Consider the following 19,563-nt stretch of genomic DNA (forward strand, 5'->3'; position numbering starts at 1 on the left):
GGACCCCAACAGTTAGATTGTTCAGCAATGTGTTAAAGTACTAAATTTCGTCACATGATGAACAGAAGATGAACAAAAATGCATCAATATCATTAGCTGAAAATTGAAGCATAAGTTGAAAATGGCTCATCAAAAATTGTGTCAATGATCAAAATCATGTTGTCATCATTCTTGTCCAATTTTTCCTTCATTTTCCAGTGGTAAATAACAAAGGAGAGGATGCACATGACGATCACACTGTGTGAATGAACGGATCACAGTGGAGTTAGCTGCTGGATGGTGCATGCTCCTCATCTTGGCTCCTAGAGCTCCTACTGCCAGCTCAGCACACTCCACAGTAATTGAAGCCATTTGCAATGTTGCAGTGTGGTAATGGGCAGATCCATGTCTACCACCCACCCACAGCCTCTCCCATTAATCAGAGCTGCGTGGAGTCAAGAGAGCCAGGATCTGGATGCTACAGCAGGCCTGAGCTTCAGCCAGGAATTGGCTGCCTTAAAGGAACACTTTGACGTTTTGAATTTTAGCTGGTTATGTTTTTTTCTCTTCACCAGACACTTGTCAGGTTGTGGGAAAAAGTTTCTACATTTGTTCCTCACTTTCTCCCCCAAAAATGGCTTCTTAGCCATTGAAACCAAGGGGCATAGCTGGCCTCAAGTTACAGCTAATTGTGCTGTTTGGTGTTACTGAGGAGGACAAACAATGCTAACAAGCCATATAAAGGAAACTGAGGGATAAATGTAGTAATGTAATGTAAAAAAAAAAAAACACAATATGGCAAGTGAAGAACAATAACCAAATAGAATTCAACGTTTCAAATATCCCTTAAAGATTGAATATGGAGTCCGCAGCAAGGCGAGAGCATTTAGTTACAATGTAGGCTGCTTTGTACATTAGGTAGTGGGCTGTGAGCTGAGGTCGGCAGCCAGAGTGATGTCATGTTAGATAGCAGGATGCCATAGTAAGGACACCGCTCTTCACTGCTCCTATGACAGCAAGCATCTGCTCTACTGAAGTTGCCTTGAGTAATTGACCTCTGACCTCTGACCTGCCCATTGAGGGGAACAAGCAAAAAGAGAATTTCTCCTCCTGGGACTGAAAAAATACGACATTCTTATTGCATTATTATTATTGGCAATATTACACGAACAAGCTCTAGGAAGCTCTTACCCTGACATACTCTTCTGACTACGGTGATGACGAGGACGGCTTGGTTTCGAGCATTTTCGGGATACTGTCGGAGGTTCAACAGGGACCCCACCCACACCACTAGATGTAGCAGTTCTGTGTCACCTCACAGCAGCCCAGCTCTTCCTGCCATACCCAGACGGAGACCAAGGTGGAGACAAAAGGGGAGGGAAGAAGATTTTAGGTCCTACGCTATCTGTCCTTTCCATGAGCCGGCAGATGGGAGAGGCGGAAACATGTCTCTGCACTACAAACAGACACCAACCTATTTTAAGGTCATTTGTAAGTCTAGGCGTTTGCAGGATACCAGCCCTGCCAGCGTGATACCACCAGCTATTGTCAGTTTGCCTCGTTTTGGACTGTGCCCAATGATAGTGTTGCACAGCTTTAGACAGGCTTATTTGTGTAAACATCTTACAAGCAGTGCTTTATTTTGTCTCTCTGTTTGATCATTACTCTACAGTACTCTACAAGGGATATACGCTGACATTCGCTATTACGGGAAATATTGCGTAACGCTATGGCACATTCTCCCCTTGATAGCATAGGCAGATGTTTGCATGCATGCAGGAGCGAAGAGAAAGTTACACTATTTACCCATGAGAGTTATGAGTTAAGAGTCATGAGAGTTAAATCTACCACATGACACATGAACTATTTCCCCATATTCAGTTTAAAGTTTTCTGTCCCCTGGCCTACCTCTGCTGCCCCCCCCTCTACAGGATCTGCAGAGGCGGTGCATTATCTCCCACTGGAGCACAGGCCAGCGGGCCACTGGGGCCATGCCCTATCATACAGGCAGGTCACTTAACTCCATTGCCCCCTCTTGATTATTGCGGCCCTGTCTGTGGGCTACCTTCATCCACAGAAAGGACCTGGCGAGATTCAGATACTCATCTGCTCATCTCCCAGTTATTATTCATCGTCTTCCCCAGCTGAGCTCAGGACCCGGCCTGACCCCACGGCGACTCGGACACACAGTGGTGTCGCTCTCCTGAGCTAAAGATGCAGAAGGGATCAGCAGCACGGTGTTCAGGTAGATGAGAAGTTTATAAAGTCACCGAGAATGTCAGAATGCTTCAGGTAGTGAGAAAGTCAAGGACATGAGCCCCAAAGTAGTTAAGCAATAATTTGGTATAATGTCTTTTTTTTTTTTTAAACTTCCTCATACCTATGAAAATAAGCACGGGTATGATCATGAACACAAAAATCCATTAAAATCTGATGGGAGTTGTATATTAAAAAATTAAAAATTGTATTCTGAAAAAACCTGAAAAATCACTGCCTTTAGTAAGACATTTCATCTGAAATGTAAATTAATCTTTCTGATTTGTTTCTGCGTCGATGGGAGGTGAGTGCGCTGGGTGTGCGTGGCACCAGCGGAGTGTATTCCCGCTCCCCGATCCCCTTCGCGCTGCCGGAGGATACAAAATGTGGCTCCCTGATGGCGAAAACAGCCACGGAGAAGGCCTGTAAAGCAGCTGCAGCAAGGGGTCAAAAGGAGTGATGTTTCTATCCAGACACAGTTAGGCTCGACCCCTCACTGTGGAATCATTCTCTCTACAGATTTGGAACATTTCAATAGTCGGCTTTCATTTCAAAAGATGAATTTCCTACGCTACCCTACAGCAGCTGTTAATGTAATTATTCTACACAAGGAAATACCAGAGTGTCAGTGATTCCCTGGAATACGGAGCACGGCATTGTCTTATGTACACCCGAACATGTGAACACACAGGCAGACAGACACTAGCTCTCTCCAGGATCTGTTGAAGTTTGCAACTTTAAAGCACACAGGGTTTTGTTGCCTTGGAATGATAATTGTGAATTTGTCTTTTTTTTTTTTTTTTCGTAAAGGGAGGGGAAGCTGCAGGGAATCAGCGGTTGTCAAATCTATGAAGTGATATTGTCATACCAGCCGGATGGCCGTCTGGTGTTTGTTTAAGAGGGGAGGGGGGAAAAAAAACAGTCCAGGCGATTGAATCATATCTTCTTGCCAATACGTCCTTGCGTTCCCACCTCCATCATTACAGCAACATGTTTTATTTTCAGCAGTGCTGTTCTCAGTGACTCACATCCCAGAGCCATGTGCTGCTCAGTTAGGCCTCATAGCCCTTAAACATGGACCGAGCGGTCATGAGAAATGCTCTCGTAAGGCATTGCATATTGCACTCACAGTGTGAATTTATCCAGACAAAAAAAGATGGTTTGTTTGCTATGATAAGTTAGATTATGCGTGTAATAAACCATCATGAGGTTTAATTGCTTGATAATGAAAGGCATTTATTTTCTCTTTAAGTCTTAATTCATTTGAACTATATGCAAAAACGGTGTTGTTGTATGAAGTTTAAAATGCACCTTGATTTTTTTTTTAATTCAACCCCAAATGTGTGGACCAGTAAATGGATATCTGTGTGTGTGTGTTTCTGTGTCATCCTGCTGTTCCAGGTAAATGGGATCCACAGGCCTTCATCAGTAGATTTGACCTGGGAGCGCCTGTGGCCGCCCTGCAGTTCCTCACCCAGAACCACAAAGACTGAAGGATCCTCAGCCTGGGTAACCTCTCTTCTTCATCACTAACACATGTGGAAGAAGCCACTTCTGGACCGTTTCGTCCTGTGGAAGTAGCATCAGTAGATATGATAATGTTAATGGTGTGAATTTTCCTCACTTTCTCTTAATTAAATTGTATGAATGCTCTGAAAGCTTGCAGCGTCAGCTCTCTCTCTCTCTCTCTCTCTCTTTCTCTCTCTCTCTCTCTCTCTCTCTCATGGTTGAGTTAGAAAGAGATTTCCTCTTTGTGTTACAACCAACTAATAGGTTTTGATGTTGCGCTGTATCTCTGTCACGTGATCCGGGGGCCAGGGATTTGGGAAATAGATTTTGACCTCACTGGGGATTTCTTATTAGTTTCCGAACACGGCCGACAAGAGAAGGAAGAGGGCCTGATATCACGACTCGGTGTGGAAAGAGTTGATTCTAATTCAGGGGAGGAAACACGTCAGGGCCAAAAAAAGGAAGTGGGAGGTGAAACCGAGACCGCAACACAGCCGGATGCCACAGTGGAACTTGAACCAAAATACTCTTCAGAGTGACAGGGCAGGGGGAGGGGCTGCAGGGCCTGTGGTGTTTTGGGTGAAGGGAACTTGCTGTTTGTGTAATTGTTTATCATATTTCCATTGACCACTCTTACATCGATAGGAAAGATTCTGAGACGCTTTCCGGTCTCAAAGTGATATTGTGAAGAAAAGACTTTCTCTAACCAACACATGTTGAAGCGTCCTTGAATTTAACTTTGGGATGATGAACCCATTTTGAACTTTGGGCAGTTGCATAAGGGGCCTACCTGGCAGGTCTGTAGAGGATGGTATGGATAAACTTTTCAACCCTTTCACTAGGAGATACTTTTCAGACTTCCACGGGTCTTTGTAGAGGGTGGGTCAGAGTGCCCCCCATGAGGAATATTGGTTTCTAACCAGCACCTCTCCTCTGGGAGGGGTTTGTATCAATACCCCAGATGTCTGAAAAAGGCTGGATTTACATGAGGGACTTTGATGTTCTGATGATCAATCTTTTGTTGGTGGTTTCATTGACCCTAATTTGGTGTCTCATCAGTGGGCTAGGCTGGAGTAGGTAATGGAGGTTTTTGTTCCTTTGGTGGTTAAGCCAGCCTTGGTAAACCTCTATGTGCCCTCTCGATGAACTCTGGGAGATCATTGATCAAATTGTCCTGCATTCGCTTTGTTTGCCTCCCCGACTTAGCAGTCAAAGCAGCCTGGTCCACAAACAAAACAACCAAAACAATGCACAAGTGCACAGATAATCAGGTAGTCCATTCCTTCTGAAAAAATGTTAAGTATCCGTCAGTTGGAATATCGCTCTTGACCTTGATTTGCCCATCTTATTTGACTTATGAAATAACATTTTTAACAATTGGCAAGTGGAGCATAATTCCACACCATCACACTGTGTGCAGCATGCCAAGTGGGAGAGCGTTCTTCCAAAACCACCTACTTCAATCCACCACTTCACCAATGAACCGCCAAGTTGTGCCGTTCCAAATACACTGTGCATTATTTCTTCCTTATATCTTGGAGATATTCTGCCAAAACAGCTGGGTTTTGCCACTCAGCTTCCTTGTATGTGTTTATTTTACTCCAATTATCAGGAGAGTTGAGATATTATGATTAAGAAAAACTGACAGCTTTAGTTCAACAGTGTGCAGTATATTGCATTCTCTGAAAAAAACAACTTCTCACATCCCTTGATGATATGGGAAAGGCATTTAATATTTCCTTAATTTATTCAAACTAACATTAATTAAAAGGAATTTGTATAATCAATTCAATTGCCTAACCGCAAGTGATCTAATATGCATGATGACTTGAGTCTCCATTTCTCTTCTGCTGTTGCTGGTAAAACGTGCAGGAGATTTTTTTTTTTTTTTCACTTGAGAATTTCCCCCCAGTTCATCACTTATTCTGAGGAGTGGCAAAATGGATTTGAGCGTGACATCTGTTCAATGCATGTCAACAGTATGGTCTGCAGACCACTTTGCACATTTATTTACTGTACGTTTGACCTCAACAGACTGGCATTGTTCTACAAGTCTGACTGATTGCAGAGATCCAGTGCAGTTTACTGCACCTGGGGATTTGAAGAGGAATTCGCATTAATATCCACATGGTCTTTACGCGCGATTGATCTCGTGTTTACATTCATCAACAAGGAAAACTGTATTTTAAATTGCTCTTTTTTTTCTAATACTCTTTGACCTCTAAAGATTTTTTTCTGAAGTGTATGCACTGACCTTAAATTCATCTGTGTTTTTATCCCTACTATTAATTGTGAAAAACAAAACTCTGCATATATACCACAGATAGGAACCGAGTACTATAGTGCTGTTGCATTCAACTGACATGCACATTGGACTTAATTGTAAACCAGAATTCACATTATACCTTTAATGTGTGTTATATGTCAAATGAAACTATGAAATGAAACAATAATGAAACATTATTTATGTATAAGCATAGCGCCGTTGTCATGTGAAAACCTCATAACTCCAGTTTTGGTGATTGTTTTAACTTCAGTTAAAGGATTTTATGGTTCCTCTATGGGTAGAGAAAATTGTACAAGCCTTGGGAGCATTCTAACCCATTCAAAACCTGTTGGATAAACTCAAAAATGCATGGTGGTCAAGCTAAAAAGTGAAAATTTGGAGATATGAGATTCTCAACTGAGAGCGATGACAGGAAGATGGCAGTGGGATGATATAGTAGTTTTGGGCTCATTTACTTGGTCAGGACCTGGACATCAAGCTGGTGATTGAGTACAAAATATAGTGAGGAAGAAGAATATAGGGAAGAATCTGGCTGCAGCTGAAATGCCCACTCAGGTATAGGAATAATATAAGATTTATCAAAGGCAAAGTTTAAACAAGTATGATCAACAATATCTACAGACTGATCAGCCTTAATAGGAAACATTTGTTATTTCATGTTATCAACACTGAAATGTACATGAGGATAATAAATGCCTTTGGTTGAAAAAAGGACCAAAAAAATGCAAAGATTAGAGAAATCACATGGTTTCACGTCTGTACTGGTATTACTGGGAACAGTTTGTCTTTCCACAGCTCTAGCGTTGACTTGCAGCAACAACAAGGAACAATCACACGAGCTGTCGCCATGAAGCTTGGAAAAAACAAAACTAATTTGACTATATCCATAGTGCCTTTGAATTTTTCCACTGTGCATTAAAGTGAACCGGTGCTTCCACGGAATCCCCGTATGCAAAGGAGTCAGAGTGCTGCGGTCGAAGAGGTGCAACGCCACCAGCAGCCACACACACTGGAGGCCGGCCTTGTGTGACACCGCAGCTCAGTCGAGGAAACAGGCTACAGGTAGTATATTCCAGTCGGGTTGGCCAACTTTCCAGCCTCAAAGCCATACAAAGGCTTCCCCTGAGGAAAGTGACTACCCAGAAATAAGTCCCTCAACTCTCCCTGTTACCCGGAAGGGAATTCCCCCATTGGCTTACATTGGTAAACATGATAGTTGTGGTAACCGTTTCCATGGAGCTCCCATGGCATTGATTAACCTGTGAAGCTATATATAACTAGGTTAGTGCAAACTACAGTTGATGGTCAAATTAATGAATACATTCTTTGTTTGATGTTCAAGTGAAAGCTATTCTTAGAATTACAATTTGGAAATTATTTGACCACCTAACCTGATAATATTCACATCATGTGTTTTTGAAGAGGTTGACTTGATAGAAATCAAGCATTTTGATAAGCTTTTTGGAACTTTTTTTATCCCATCATAATCCAAAATAGAGTCCAGTGTTTACAGACAACACCTGTAACACTCAGCTTCACCTGACACACATAGGAAGTTATTGATCACAAGCTCAAACAAATATCAGAGTGAAAAAAAATATCTTCAACCCAATAAATCACTATTTAAACAAGGCTGGTGGTAGGGTGACAGTACCGCAATTACAGATTGAATGTTGTAGGCTGTGTGAAAAACCAACATCTTTGACCTCACTGTACTTGTGACGGATGTGTATATGGTGTAGTAAATGATATAGGCTATATATGTATGTATATGACCTAGTATAGGATGTATATGATGTATATATATGTAGTATGTACAGTATGATGTAGTATGTATGTAAAGCCCTTTGAGACTTGACTGTGAAGGGCTGTATAAATAAACAAGACTATAGATCTGGAGGAATCTTCGCTTTTAAATACGTTGCCCCTTCCTCCTGGAACAATGTACAGAAGGACCTGAAATTGTCAGAGCTGATTACTATGGGGGAATTTAAGTTAATTTTAAAGGATCGAGAAAATAGTACTCTTGGTCAATGTGATTGCTCCTAAATTTTCACTGAAATCATTTTAGAAAATTGTACCTGTTCAGGCATCATAACTGGATTTTTGTCCTTGACCTTGTATTGCATATTAACTGTATACTGTGTTCTCTCGTTTGTAGTGTGTGACAGTTGTATTTGTCTGTTTGTATTGTTTGTGTCTATTGTTCTAACAATGTTTATGCTGCTCTCTTGGCCAGGTCACTCTTGAAAAAGAGATTTTAATCTCAATGAGACTTTTACCTGGTTAAATAAAGGATATATATATATAGATCACTGTCCTCACACACATGACAGCGGTGAAGATCCGCAGCATGGCTGCATTATGCTGGCAGACATCATGGGACTGGACGGCTCGAGGCTGTGAGGAGCCTCGTCCCACGACAAACGATGAATGATACTTTTGGTGCCTTTTGACCTGGATCACTGTGCTCACTGCTGTGATACATAGAGCGAGGTTAGGCAGTGACTCAGCGTAATGGGGTTGAAGAAGCCAGCGTTAAGTCACTGCTCTGGTAGGAAGCCTATCTTTGGTCGACCTCAAGAGTGTGCTTCTGAATTAACTCCATCATGGAGTACAGTTGTCAATCTTTGCTGACTCCGGATACAAGGCTGGGGAAAGACTAAATCAACAGGATGCCATAGTGCCTGCTGGTATGAATGGTACCCATAAGACACACACACACACACACACACACACAGATGAGACACATGAGATCACTGCCTGTTGCTCTGTTTGTATAAGCCCCCTAAACACCAAGCATGATTCAGACTAATTCTCCCACACACTCTATTTACAGTTTCAGTTCATTCAGGTATTACTAATTTCTCAGGTCTGAATATTCAGGCATTGGCATTTTCATTCAATATTTCTGCGAAGGCCCACGTGTTCTATTTTGTAATAACGCTGCACATTCTGCTGAAAAGAGCCATGAAGTTTGCCACACTGTCCAACACTTTACCAAGCTGTGAACTAGGGATGCAACAGCTAAAAAGAGTGAGTTGTTGCTCATTTTAACTGACAGTGATTAGTTTGAGCTCAGTGAAGAAACTACAGGCTGGCAGGAAAGCACCTCCTTTCCATGTGACCTAATAAACTATAAAGGCATATCTGTGACTGTTTATTAGGTAAACATACAAGGTATTTTCTCACAAGTTGCCAAACTGGTGAAAAGAGAGCCATGACGCTTTGTCCAGTGTGATCTCTTTACATGGCTGCGGGTTCCGATCACTTTTCCACTACCAGTTTACCCGGAACTCTGCGGACCAAATACAGTCATGGAGGGGCGGGGCCGGACACTGCCTTATTTGGGGTTTCCACTTCAGCGGCCACTTGGCGCTCCAAGTCAAAGCAAGCCTGTGGATTTACAAAGCGCCTGCAATATTTACAAGCGATTAACTCCGTCAATTACGGTCTTTGTAAGACAGTGTTGCTGCATGAAAAGGGTTTTAAACCAATGTTCTGCAATACGGGACGGTCCAAACTCTGCGCACATGTATGCAGTTGGGTTCAAGCGGTATAATAAAATTATTCATACTGTCCCAAGTGATTTTTTTTTTTAAATCTGGGCCTGTTAGGACAACGGAGAACCTCGGGAGTAAAGCCAATAAAGAAACATCCTCTCATCCAAATACTGATTTTGTCAAAACCGTGAACTTGAATCAACAATATGTAGCTAATAGCATAAACAAGCCTATTATATGCGTGTTGATGCTCCGACGACGCCCCCCTTCCTACTCACACACACACAAACACACTCAAACACGCACGCGCGCGCGCGCACACACGCACAATAGCTCACATCCTGCCACAGCAGTCATTTTTTGGTATTTTCTTTGGTTATATGTTATGTTAGCCTATATTATATTATGTTATGTTATTCTAATTTTTTATTCTAATTTTAAAATCTGAAAGTTTTTTCTATATATTTCCAAGACCTGTGGGTACTTAACGCTATCTTGAAACCTTTGTCTCCATCAGTGGATTACCGCAGGTGTCGTAGCCTACAGTCCACAAAGTATTCCATAAAGACCGATAATTAAAAAAAAGTACCTATAAGTTAACATGAATCGGTGCATTGTTTTCCACAGTAACGGGAGCAAACAGCAGCCGCGTGCTTATCCCGTTGCAGGCCACCGTTGCATTTTGACAACTATATTTTGTAAAACTTTGTATCTGTCGGAGCCTTTGCCTCTACTGTAGTTTCCACCGACTGACGCGCTGTGGAGAGCCTGGCTCTGTGCAGCCTATCCATATATGGTCATCTACGTCACGCGAATGTTCCATCCCCCTATTTAATACGGACAGACTGGAGTCCCCTATCCAGCTCCAATAGAGCAAGTAGAGCTGCTCTTGTGCAACCAACACCACCACCACCTCCATTGATTCACAGACTTCAAATTCCCCCACAAGCAGCCCATCAGCTTCCACAGTGATCAGATTAATAACAACAAAAGCCCGTGATCATACAGGAGGAGATACCAGCGCTGCTCATTCTCCGCGGGATACTTGGATACGGCAACAGGATCCATCCCTGCTCCTCTCTCTCTCTCTCCCTTTTTTTTTACGCGTGATTCTCACCTGTGTGTTTTCCAGTTTGAGAACACCCGCTGTCTGTGTAACTATTTGGATACCTGCGCGCTGTCATTTATGTCGGGCTGAATATAACTGCTATGACAGGGAAACTAGCGGACAAGCTCCCTCTTACCATGAGCAGTTTAATTAACACGATTCCCGACAGTCTCTACCCAGAAGAGGACATCCCGACGTCTATGAATATTTTCACCAGTACGGATTCTATTAACCACTATTCACAGATGAACACAGGTAAGAATTACACTTACTTTTTTTTTTATTATGTGTTTTGGTCAAAGTCATTCAAACTACGATGTGCGCAAAAGGCAACAGTTGTCTCGGGGCTTGGAGCACCTGTTTGCGCTTGGCTGTTGCGCACAAAGACAGATTCCTTTATTGAATACTTTTTTTACGGTCAGGTCTAACACTGATTACCGTAAATTGGATACACCGTAAAAATCACAAGTTGTCAGGCCGGCGATGTGAAAATACATTTTTCCCCTGCCCGTAGCGTAAAGCCGAAGTGTCCGAATTTCAACTGCGATGTGAAAAAAAGGGCAACTGTATTGATCTCAGAAACTTTTTTTTTTTAAATCCTCCGCTAAGATGTCAGGTTTGAGAAAATCTACTACATTTACAGTGATTTTTACTCGTCAAAGCTTAAGCATGTTTGAGGAAATGACATGAGTGAACGTTGTGGAAAAGGGCTTTGTTTTACGCAAAGTCCTCTAAAAAAGCAATAGGCCTATAGGCTATTGATTGAAACTGAAGTCGGTAGGTTACGAGGAAAAAATGTATTTGATGAATGTGGTCAGGCCAGAAATGCCCCTGATTTATTAAGCCAGTGTCCGTTTGTGAAGATGGTCCAAGTACTTTAGACAATGACTTTCATTCATAAGACTATTTACATGTGAGAGATTGGGTTTTGGTAGGCGTCTGTTGCTGCGTTTCTCTCTGAATCACGCTTACACACCAGGCCCATGTATATTCATTGAGTTGCGAGGCCTGGGAATCTATTGATTGATTTATTACTTGGTCCAGATTAACCTATATTTTTGATTAATTTAGACGGCCGTATTATGATGACTTGTTTATTCACTTCAGTGTCGTAAATTGGCATTAAATCAACCCCTAATTGCACAGCCTCACCTTCTGAGGTGATGGGTCAATGCTGAACGAATAAACAAAATCTTTATTTCCCTAAGGTAGGCTAACTGAAAAGACCAGCATGTGATGCACTGATAGCCCCAGACTATAATTACCTTCTATCTTGTCGATCCCTGTCCCTGAAACATTTTTTTTTTAATGTTCAAGTTTTTTGTGAAAAAATAAGAATTCAAACAGCAGTCAGTCATGGGTTCGGCCTGGTGTGTTTTCTTCCCATGGTTTACCTCAACAGTGTGCTTTTCAATTACCGCAGCACCAGCTGTTAAATATGACACTTAAACATATAAATTTAAAATAAATTAAATATAAGCCACTTTGAGGTCATGATATCACATTTTTCTATAAACACTCCTATATATTTTATGTAAGCCCAGACTGGAGATATTTTAAAAACGGAATGAGACTGGATACTAAAAGATGTTACAGGTGTGTGTGTGTCATATTTGCTATTTTATCTATACCATGGCCCTGGTGAAATTTACATTATAGACTATAAAAAATTATGCATGTATAAATTCTTGTCAGTGTTTTGACAAATAAGAATTATTAAATTCTTGTAGAAGTAAGCAGTGGTGGTGCAGATGGAGCAGGTGTTTTCTGTGCACCACAGGATTGACCTGTAAGAAAAGAACAATGGCATTATTTCATGTCACCCGTTCTGCTTAAATATCCCACAACTCAAATTACCACCTCGAGACTAAAGATTTACAGTAGAATACATTACTGTTATTTCAGGCTTGCTTTCTCGGTGTCATATCCAAAGCAAAATTATGCCACAAGTGTCACCGTTGTTGTGTACCTCCTGTGTAGAATAGTCTTGTGCAATGTACAGTATGTAATTTTGCTTTTGTTTGTTTCATCATGAATTTGCCTTTAGCCAAATTCTGGTAAACAGACAGTAATTACTGGGAGTGAATAACTAAGCACCCCTGTGTATGATTTCTTGCAAATCAAAGGAAGGGCTGTTTCACCTCGGTTTATGCAACAATTCTGTTCAAATGTCGTCTCAAATCTAACCTCAGAGAGCCTGAGCACCACAGAAAGGTATCCTCTGTCCATCAAACCACATCTGCATCTGATGCTTTCCATGGCATCTGTGTCAATAAGTTAATTGGCATATGTTCAGACTATAGTGTGAGATTCTGTAAAATATTATGCTTAGACAAAATATCAAGAAACTTTGTGAAAACGTTGTTCTAAAATCTACAAAGTGCCCAAATTTTCCACATTGACGCCGAGTTCTGGAGAGGAAACGCTTGGCACTTCCATTTTCCCCATTTTGTGCAGATGTTCTTTACTGCAAATATGTTTTGAATCCTGGAGCGTGATAGAAGTGGCGTCTGCCTTATAATCCTCCCTGCTGTAAAGAAATCAGATCTTGCCATTCAGTTTGGCTGTCCTCCTGTGGGACACAATGACTGGATCAAAGGGGGTGTTTAGGTCTTGATTTATGAGAGCTTGTGGGATCTGAGAGAGACACACACCACTGTCTCAGATGCAGCAGTCAGTCAGTTAACTTACAGGTCTGACAGCGCTCACATTTTCTTTATGAACTGTATTGGACTTCTTTTATTTTTGATCTCTTGTTGGCAGACTATTACAGATATGCAGAGAAGCTGAATTCGGACTAACCAAGGACTGTCACTGAAATCAAGCAAGTTCATATTTAGTATAGCTTAATATACTAGATTTTCTAGACTTTTTTTCCCCCACAAGTTGTGCAACATTATCACTTTCACAGGCTTTCCTTTCTCAGCTGATTGTATTTCATATTCATGTTTGAGCATCCATGTGAATGATTTATTCACAGTATCTGTTTTTCTCCCCTTTAATCCAGATAATATCATGGATCTGGGCATGGGAAGTGAGAAAGCAACCGCAGAGATTCAGTATGGATCCAGCTTCCAGTCCAACCGCAGCGGGCAGACTGTCACCTATCTAGGGAAGTTTGCCTTTGACACTCCTCCGTCAGGTGGCATCGGTGGCTCTGGCTGGTGCTCTGACAACAATATCATCAGTCTAGTCAGCGCTGGGATCCTGGGCGTTTCTCCGTCGCCCGGCACCGTAACGACGCAGACATCATCCTCTGCGGCCAGCATGGGCGGACAGACGTCAGACATGGAGCAGGTGTACGGTCCGCCGCTGCCTGCCTACTCCACCTGCAGCGACCTGTACCAGGACCAGGTCTCCTTCCACCACAGCCCCGCCACCAGCACCGCCCTCGCCTACCCCGGCAATGACTATCACTCCACCTCCAAAGCCTCCATGGATGGGAGCCTTTTCTCCATGATCCCCGACTACAACCTTTTCCACCATCAGGGCGAGGTCGGCGTGATGGAGCACAAGCCCTTCCAGAGCATGGACCCCATCCGAGTCAACCCTCCGCCCATCACGCCCCTGGAGACCATCAGAGCGTTCAAAGACAAGCAGCAGATCCACCCGGGTTTCATCGGCGGGCAGCAGCACGCTCCCCAGCACCACCCACCGCCGCAGACTCTGACGCTCAAACCCATCCGGCCGAGGAAGTACCCCAACCGGCCCAGCAAAACCCCGGTGCACGAACGGCCGCACGCCTGTCCGGCTGAGAACTGCGACAGACGCTTCTCGCGCTCAGACGAGCTGACGCGTCACCTGCGCATCCACACGGGCCACAAACCCTTCCAGTGCCGAATATGCATGCGCTCCTTCAGCCGGAGCGACCACCTGACCACGCACATCCGCACGCACACGGGCGAGAAGCCCTTCTCCTGTGAGTTCTGTGGACGCAAGTTTGCCAGAAGTGACGAGCGTAAGAGACACGCAAAGGTTCACCTGAAACAGAAGGACAAGAAGCCAGCTGACAAGGGCAGCGGGGCAGCTGGCAGCCACAGCTCTCCCCCCAGCTCCTGTGGCAGTGGGGGGGCCAACAGTGGGAACATCATGACCGTCACTACCTGTGCGTAGACTCGGACCCTCACCATGCCCCATAAAGAGACTGAGGAGGAAGGGACCCCGTCCACTATGAGATAAATAGGTGACTCTTTTCCTCTCTTTTACATGCCCCTCTCTTTTCATTTGTCCCTCTATTTTGAGATGGATGCCCTTAGTTTAAGTAGGAGGGGAAAGGGTGCTACGCTCTTCTCTTTCAAGCAACGCAGAGCCTCAGCTACTGTAACACAGTGCCAACAAACAGAGGGGGCACCTTGGCACATTCTGTCCAAAAGGCCACCGCGTATCTGTAGGTTTTGAGGTGGATACGCTTCTGTAAAATTTACTGAGAATTTCTAAATTGGAAGGATGCCAGAATCCATCATAGGGGTTGAAATAGACGAAACTACAATGGAGCTTAGTAAAGGGTGAGTTGTCTGGGATGTATGCATTAATTTTATTGGGTTGTTTAAAAGTGCAATTGGTTATATTTGTGTACTGTCATGGATACCTTATTAGTGGCACTTGACTGTCTTTTTGTTGTTTTTGTTGAAGTGTAGTATTTTTTCTATTTGAATGTTGTTTTCTCAAGAGAATGTGCCAAAATGTATTGTGATAATACAGCCAACCTTGTTCTTATTATTGTGCCTGACATTTGCCAAACATAATAGAGATATCAGCTTAGTACAGACATTGATTGATTTAGAGGAACGATCAGTCGACCAACATATTACAAAGTGTATCTGAGATTTAGGTTTATCTACACAATTTTGCTAGATCTACATCATGGTTCAGTGGGTCACAATTCTTTGGGGGACACACAAAGCAAACCCATGTCCTATCATGTTACCCTTAGCTATAAAACAAACATGCCTGCAGCAATCTATGCCTTTGCCAATACTTATTTATTTGCAGTCACTTACAGACACGGTGTAATATTGTTTTTGAAGTTATGTTGCCTTTTATACGGTGGCTTTATGTGGTGTTACCAGATATCATTTCGGTGGCCTTTTTCAAAAGCTCACCAATATTGTTACATTTTTTTTTTTTTTCAGTTTCTTTTAGGTTTGCAATTATACAGGTGCAGCACATTCAGGACACATACCACCAACCCATAAAATAAATTAGGCGAGAGCACAGTGAAAAAGACTGAAATTCTTAAATATCTGCCATTGGGTTGCAAACCAGCAATATATGAAAGAAAAGATGAATGAGGATAAAAGCAAAGATGAATAAGGCCTTTTGTCTGTGCTTCATAGTAGTGGACACAATGTAAAAAATGACTTACTTTAAGTTACCAAAACATGAGCAGCACATGGTGAGAGAAGTTTAAGTATCTAAATCCATGTTTACATCTTTTACAATACGGACAGATTGAGTTGTAAACTACGGGGTTGTTATTTTTGTACAGTATACAAATATGTATGCAGGTAGCTACAGTAGAACTTACACTTTTGTACTCAAATTGTCAAATGCACCATAACTCAGTATTAAATTGTGCATATATGTGCATGCCTACATGCACACTATGTAAATACAAATGTCTGCATAAACAAAAACTTACAATTGACTGAATGCTTGTGCGGAATGTGTCTTAAAGCTTTTAGTAATGTAATTATAATACAGAATATTTTGTGGTAATAGGTCATTGCAAAAGTCTTCGGAGCATTGAGACAGTGCCGAATAAGGTGTGTTATCTTCCATTTCAAAAATAATAGAATTTGTACCTTCTGTATGCTTTAAAGTGGTAAGTGGTTTAAGGAAGCACTAATGTGTTCTCTGAATAAACAAAAAGGGTTTTTTTAACATCTTGTGTATCTCCATTACGGTTGCAATCAGAGTTTTTAATTAACACATCTCCCCCATTGTATAGAAAAACAGATAAACATTGTTAGACTTCTAAATTATGTGCATTTGTCCAGATGCAAGAACTTTTAATATGAGAAACTGCTTGTCCACTGATAAATAGGAAACTGGATGATTGGATCATCTTTTGAACAAATTCCATTAAAGGACAATGCCAATGATTTTGACAAATGGGTCCTCGGTGAATTTTGTCCTGATAGGAGGAAATACCTCAGACCATCTTTAGTCATCGCTCGAAATATTTTGTGCAGACTCATCACTGCCATTGGCTTCTTTCTGTCTCAAAATGTACTTTAAACATACTAAATAATGCACAACAATGACCACATTTTATGAAAACGAATCTATGAGAGCGGTATCACTTTTCCTTTGAAATGTTGCTTTGTTATGCTCAAATCTTGCCTCTAAAGAGCAGGAGGGGAAGTCGTTTCCTCAAAGACTGTGTTCTGGCCCAGTGCAGCACCTGGAAAAAATAGACAACTCAGATATTAGCATGGCATTTTCATCAAATGTAATGACTTTTTTTTACATTTTGCATGAGAATGGTGGCGATGAATGCTGGTGATGAATGAGTGGTTACTAAATATCTCACTGATCAAGATGAACAACATGAGGTATTTACTCCTGTCAAGGCTAGAATGACATAGCACCCAGATGTCAAAAATATCGGTACTGGTCTTCACACATAAATCATTTGCATTTTTTCATCACTGTTTATGTGTCAAATATGTCAGCTTGGCAAACACATTTCCCCATTTTATCACAATCCTCACTGCTTAAACTTACTGGATATGCTTCCCTTTGTGTTTAAAGAGGCATTCTCCTCGCCATCTAGTTCAATTGACATATTTCTGTGTAATGGCTGTGTTCTCTGAATGTTAAGGATTGTGTGCTGGATGTGAGACAAAGAACCTGTACAGACATTGTTTTGCTATTGTGAACTAGAGAAAATATTGTACTGGTCAGTAGGCACGGCAATCAAATTTAAAGAGAATATCGATTGACAAATGCAAAGGCCAAAAGAAAGGTTTAGAAAAGCACTGCCACTGAGAACACTGCATTCTGAAATGAGCTTTCAAGGCCATGCTTTCCCTTTCCTGCACCAACCAGTTTTCATTGCTGAGCTTTCTGGCAAGTGTCCACTTATTTTCCAATTAATTTGGCCTCAGAGAGTCTTTTCTCAGCTCATCTACATGGTTAAATGAACAGACCTCCTTGCACTTTCTGAGATAGTTTAAGAGTTCACACATCCAGGAACATCTAACTGCAAATCAATAGTTTTGTACCATAAAAATACATTAACCCATTGCATTGTCGTCAACAAATGGAAATTTTGCGAACTCTTTCCTAATGTGATTCTTCTGTATCACAGCAACTGAAATGAAAATCACAACTTAACCTCCTGAAAATTAAACATTCCTATAGATTGAGACATTACACAACATTTCTTATATCTGATCCCAGATAATCAGTTTGATAATTAATACAATTTAAACATTATTGGCATTTGCCTGGGTAAATCTTTAATGTACATACGTTACTGTAGCAGCTAGGCTTGTGCAAACAGCAATTAACATCTAGAAGGGAATATACGTGAAGAAGAAAATAAAAAGTTTCCTTTAAATGTAATATTGCAGTTATCAAGAAAAATTTACTGATCATCATAGACTCTGGATCTTTTCCAATGTATCTGACCAAAAATGACAGAAACAAAGGCTAGCCAGTATTACTGAAAGAGATTATGTGTCTGTGCTGTTGATTTGACACTTGCTAGTGAGAATGGATGCTTTTAATTATAGTATTGAATGTGGTCTCCTTTGAGAGAAAACTGTGTTTATCTTTGTGTTAAGGAATGATGCAGAGCAAGGCGGAGACTACCCCAAAATATTTCCATGTCTCCATGAAGCCATGTAATTACAACCTTGCAAACTCAATGTATCATCGGTCATCTGACTCTGTTTGTCACTTTTGTTTTGTGACATTTTCGTAATGGAATACGAAAGATAGATTTTTCAAATTGATATGATCCCCTCCACCTTACCCCTTCAACATATTTTGGTGGTTGACTGACAATAGAGGCTGCACCATATTGTTCAGAACAATAATCATAGTGTGTAATGGTTATGTGAGAATGCTATTGATATATGTCAATAACTAAAAAAACAATCCCCTCTTGATACTGCTCTATTTCTCCAAGTATGATTTATTTTCTGTTTTTATGTTCTTTTGTCCAAAAGCAGACAAGTAAATGCTCTGAAATAGGAATTTGCCTCATCCTGGTTCTCTGCTCCATGTTGGATCTGAGCCAACATTAGCAGCCATCTTTGTGCCAAATTGGGTTGCAGGGTTGGCTGATCAAGAACAATATGCGATGAGAACTCCACAGAAGCAACAAATCATAAATGTGATCTCAGTCTGCTTACAGCTGAAGGCAGCCTTGTGCAAATGTTTGTGTTTACTTGTTTGATTTAGTCTCCGTGAAGTTGGCCTTGGGCAAGGCAATAGGCTTGGGATTATTCATGACAATAAATAATTACAGAAAAAAACATGTTTGAAGAGATTTCAATGTGTAGATATGACAGGCTACTCATCTCATCTCGTGGACTAAGGTGGCATCAGGGATTCTGTGGTCAACAGTGACACTGCGGTGGCACTACTGTTCAGATGGAGTCGATACTCACTGTTTTCTGTTGTGTTTCCTTTTCATTACAGTATATCCTCATGTTTGCATGTGCACGGAAATGTTCCAAACTGCCACCCTAAGATTCTGGAGGTGGTGCTCAATTACTTTATTATGCATGAAAATAGAAGTCACATTGGGTGAAATGGGATAAACTTAACAACAATTCAAGACAGACAATTGGAAACACACACTGGGATAACTGTTCTGTTGGCTTTTTCTTTCTTTTTTTTTTTTTTTTTAAGAAAACAAGGGGTCTTGTTTAAAATGTTGTGGATGTCTTTAGCCTATTTCATGT

The 19,563-nt window shown here is 41.5% G+C and overlaps 2 protein-coding genes across 2 annotated transcripts in view; both read left to right on the forward strand.

The window, feature by feature from the left end:
* The window catches only part of pebp4 (phosphatidylethanolamine binding protein 4), a 47,917-nt gene extending 44,024 nt beyond the window's left edge, over positions 1–3,893 (forward strand). Inside the window, exon 7 of the mRNA XM_071924809.2 lies at positions 3,637–3,893. Within this exon, the coding sequence (XP_071780910.1) occupies positions 3,637–3,728 (92 nt within the window). The 3' untranslated portion in view covers positions 3,729–3,893. The remainder of the gene's footprint in view (positions 1–3,636) is intronic.
* Positions 3,894–10,411: 6,518 nt separating this feature from the next.
* Positions 10,412–16,542, forward strand: egr3 (early growth response 3). Its single transcript, XM_071924403.2, has 2 exons — positions 10,412–10,897; positions 13,650–16,542. The coding sequence occupies exons 1-2, from the start codon at positions 10,744–10,746 to the stop codon at positions 14,753–14,755; spliced, it is 1,260 nt and encodes a 419-aa protein (XP_071780504.1). The 5' UTR covers positions 10,412–10,743; the 3' UTR covers positions 14,756–16,542.
* Positions 16,543–19,563: the final 3,021 nt, after the last annotated feature.

Source organism: Centroberyx gerrardi, chromosome 8, assembly GCF_048128805.1.
Source record: "Centroberyx gerrardi isolate f3 chromosome 8, fCenGer3.hap1.cur.20231027, whole genome shotgun sequence".
Taxonomy (NCBI): Eukaryota; Metazoa; Chordata; class Actinopteri; order Beryciformes; family Berycidae; genus Centroberyx; species Centroberyx gerrardi.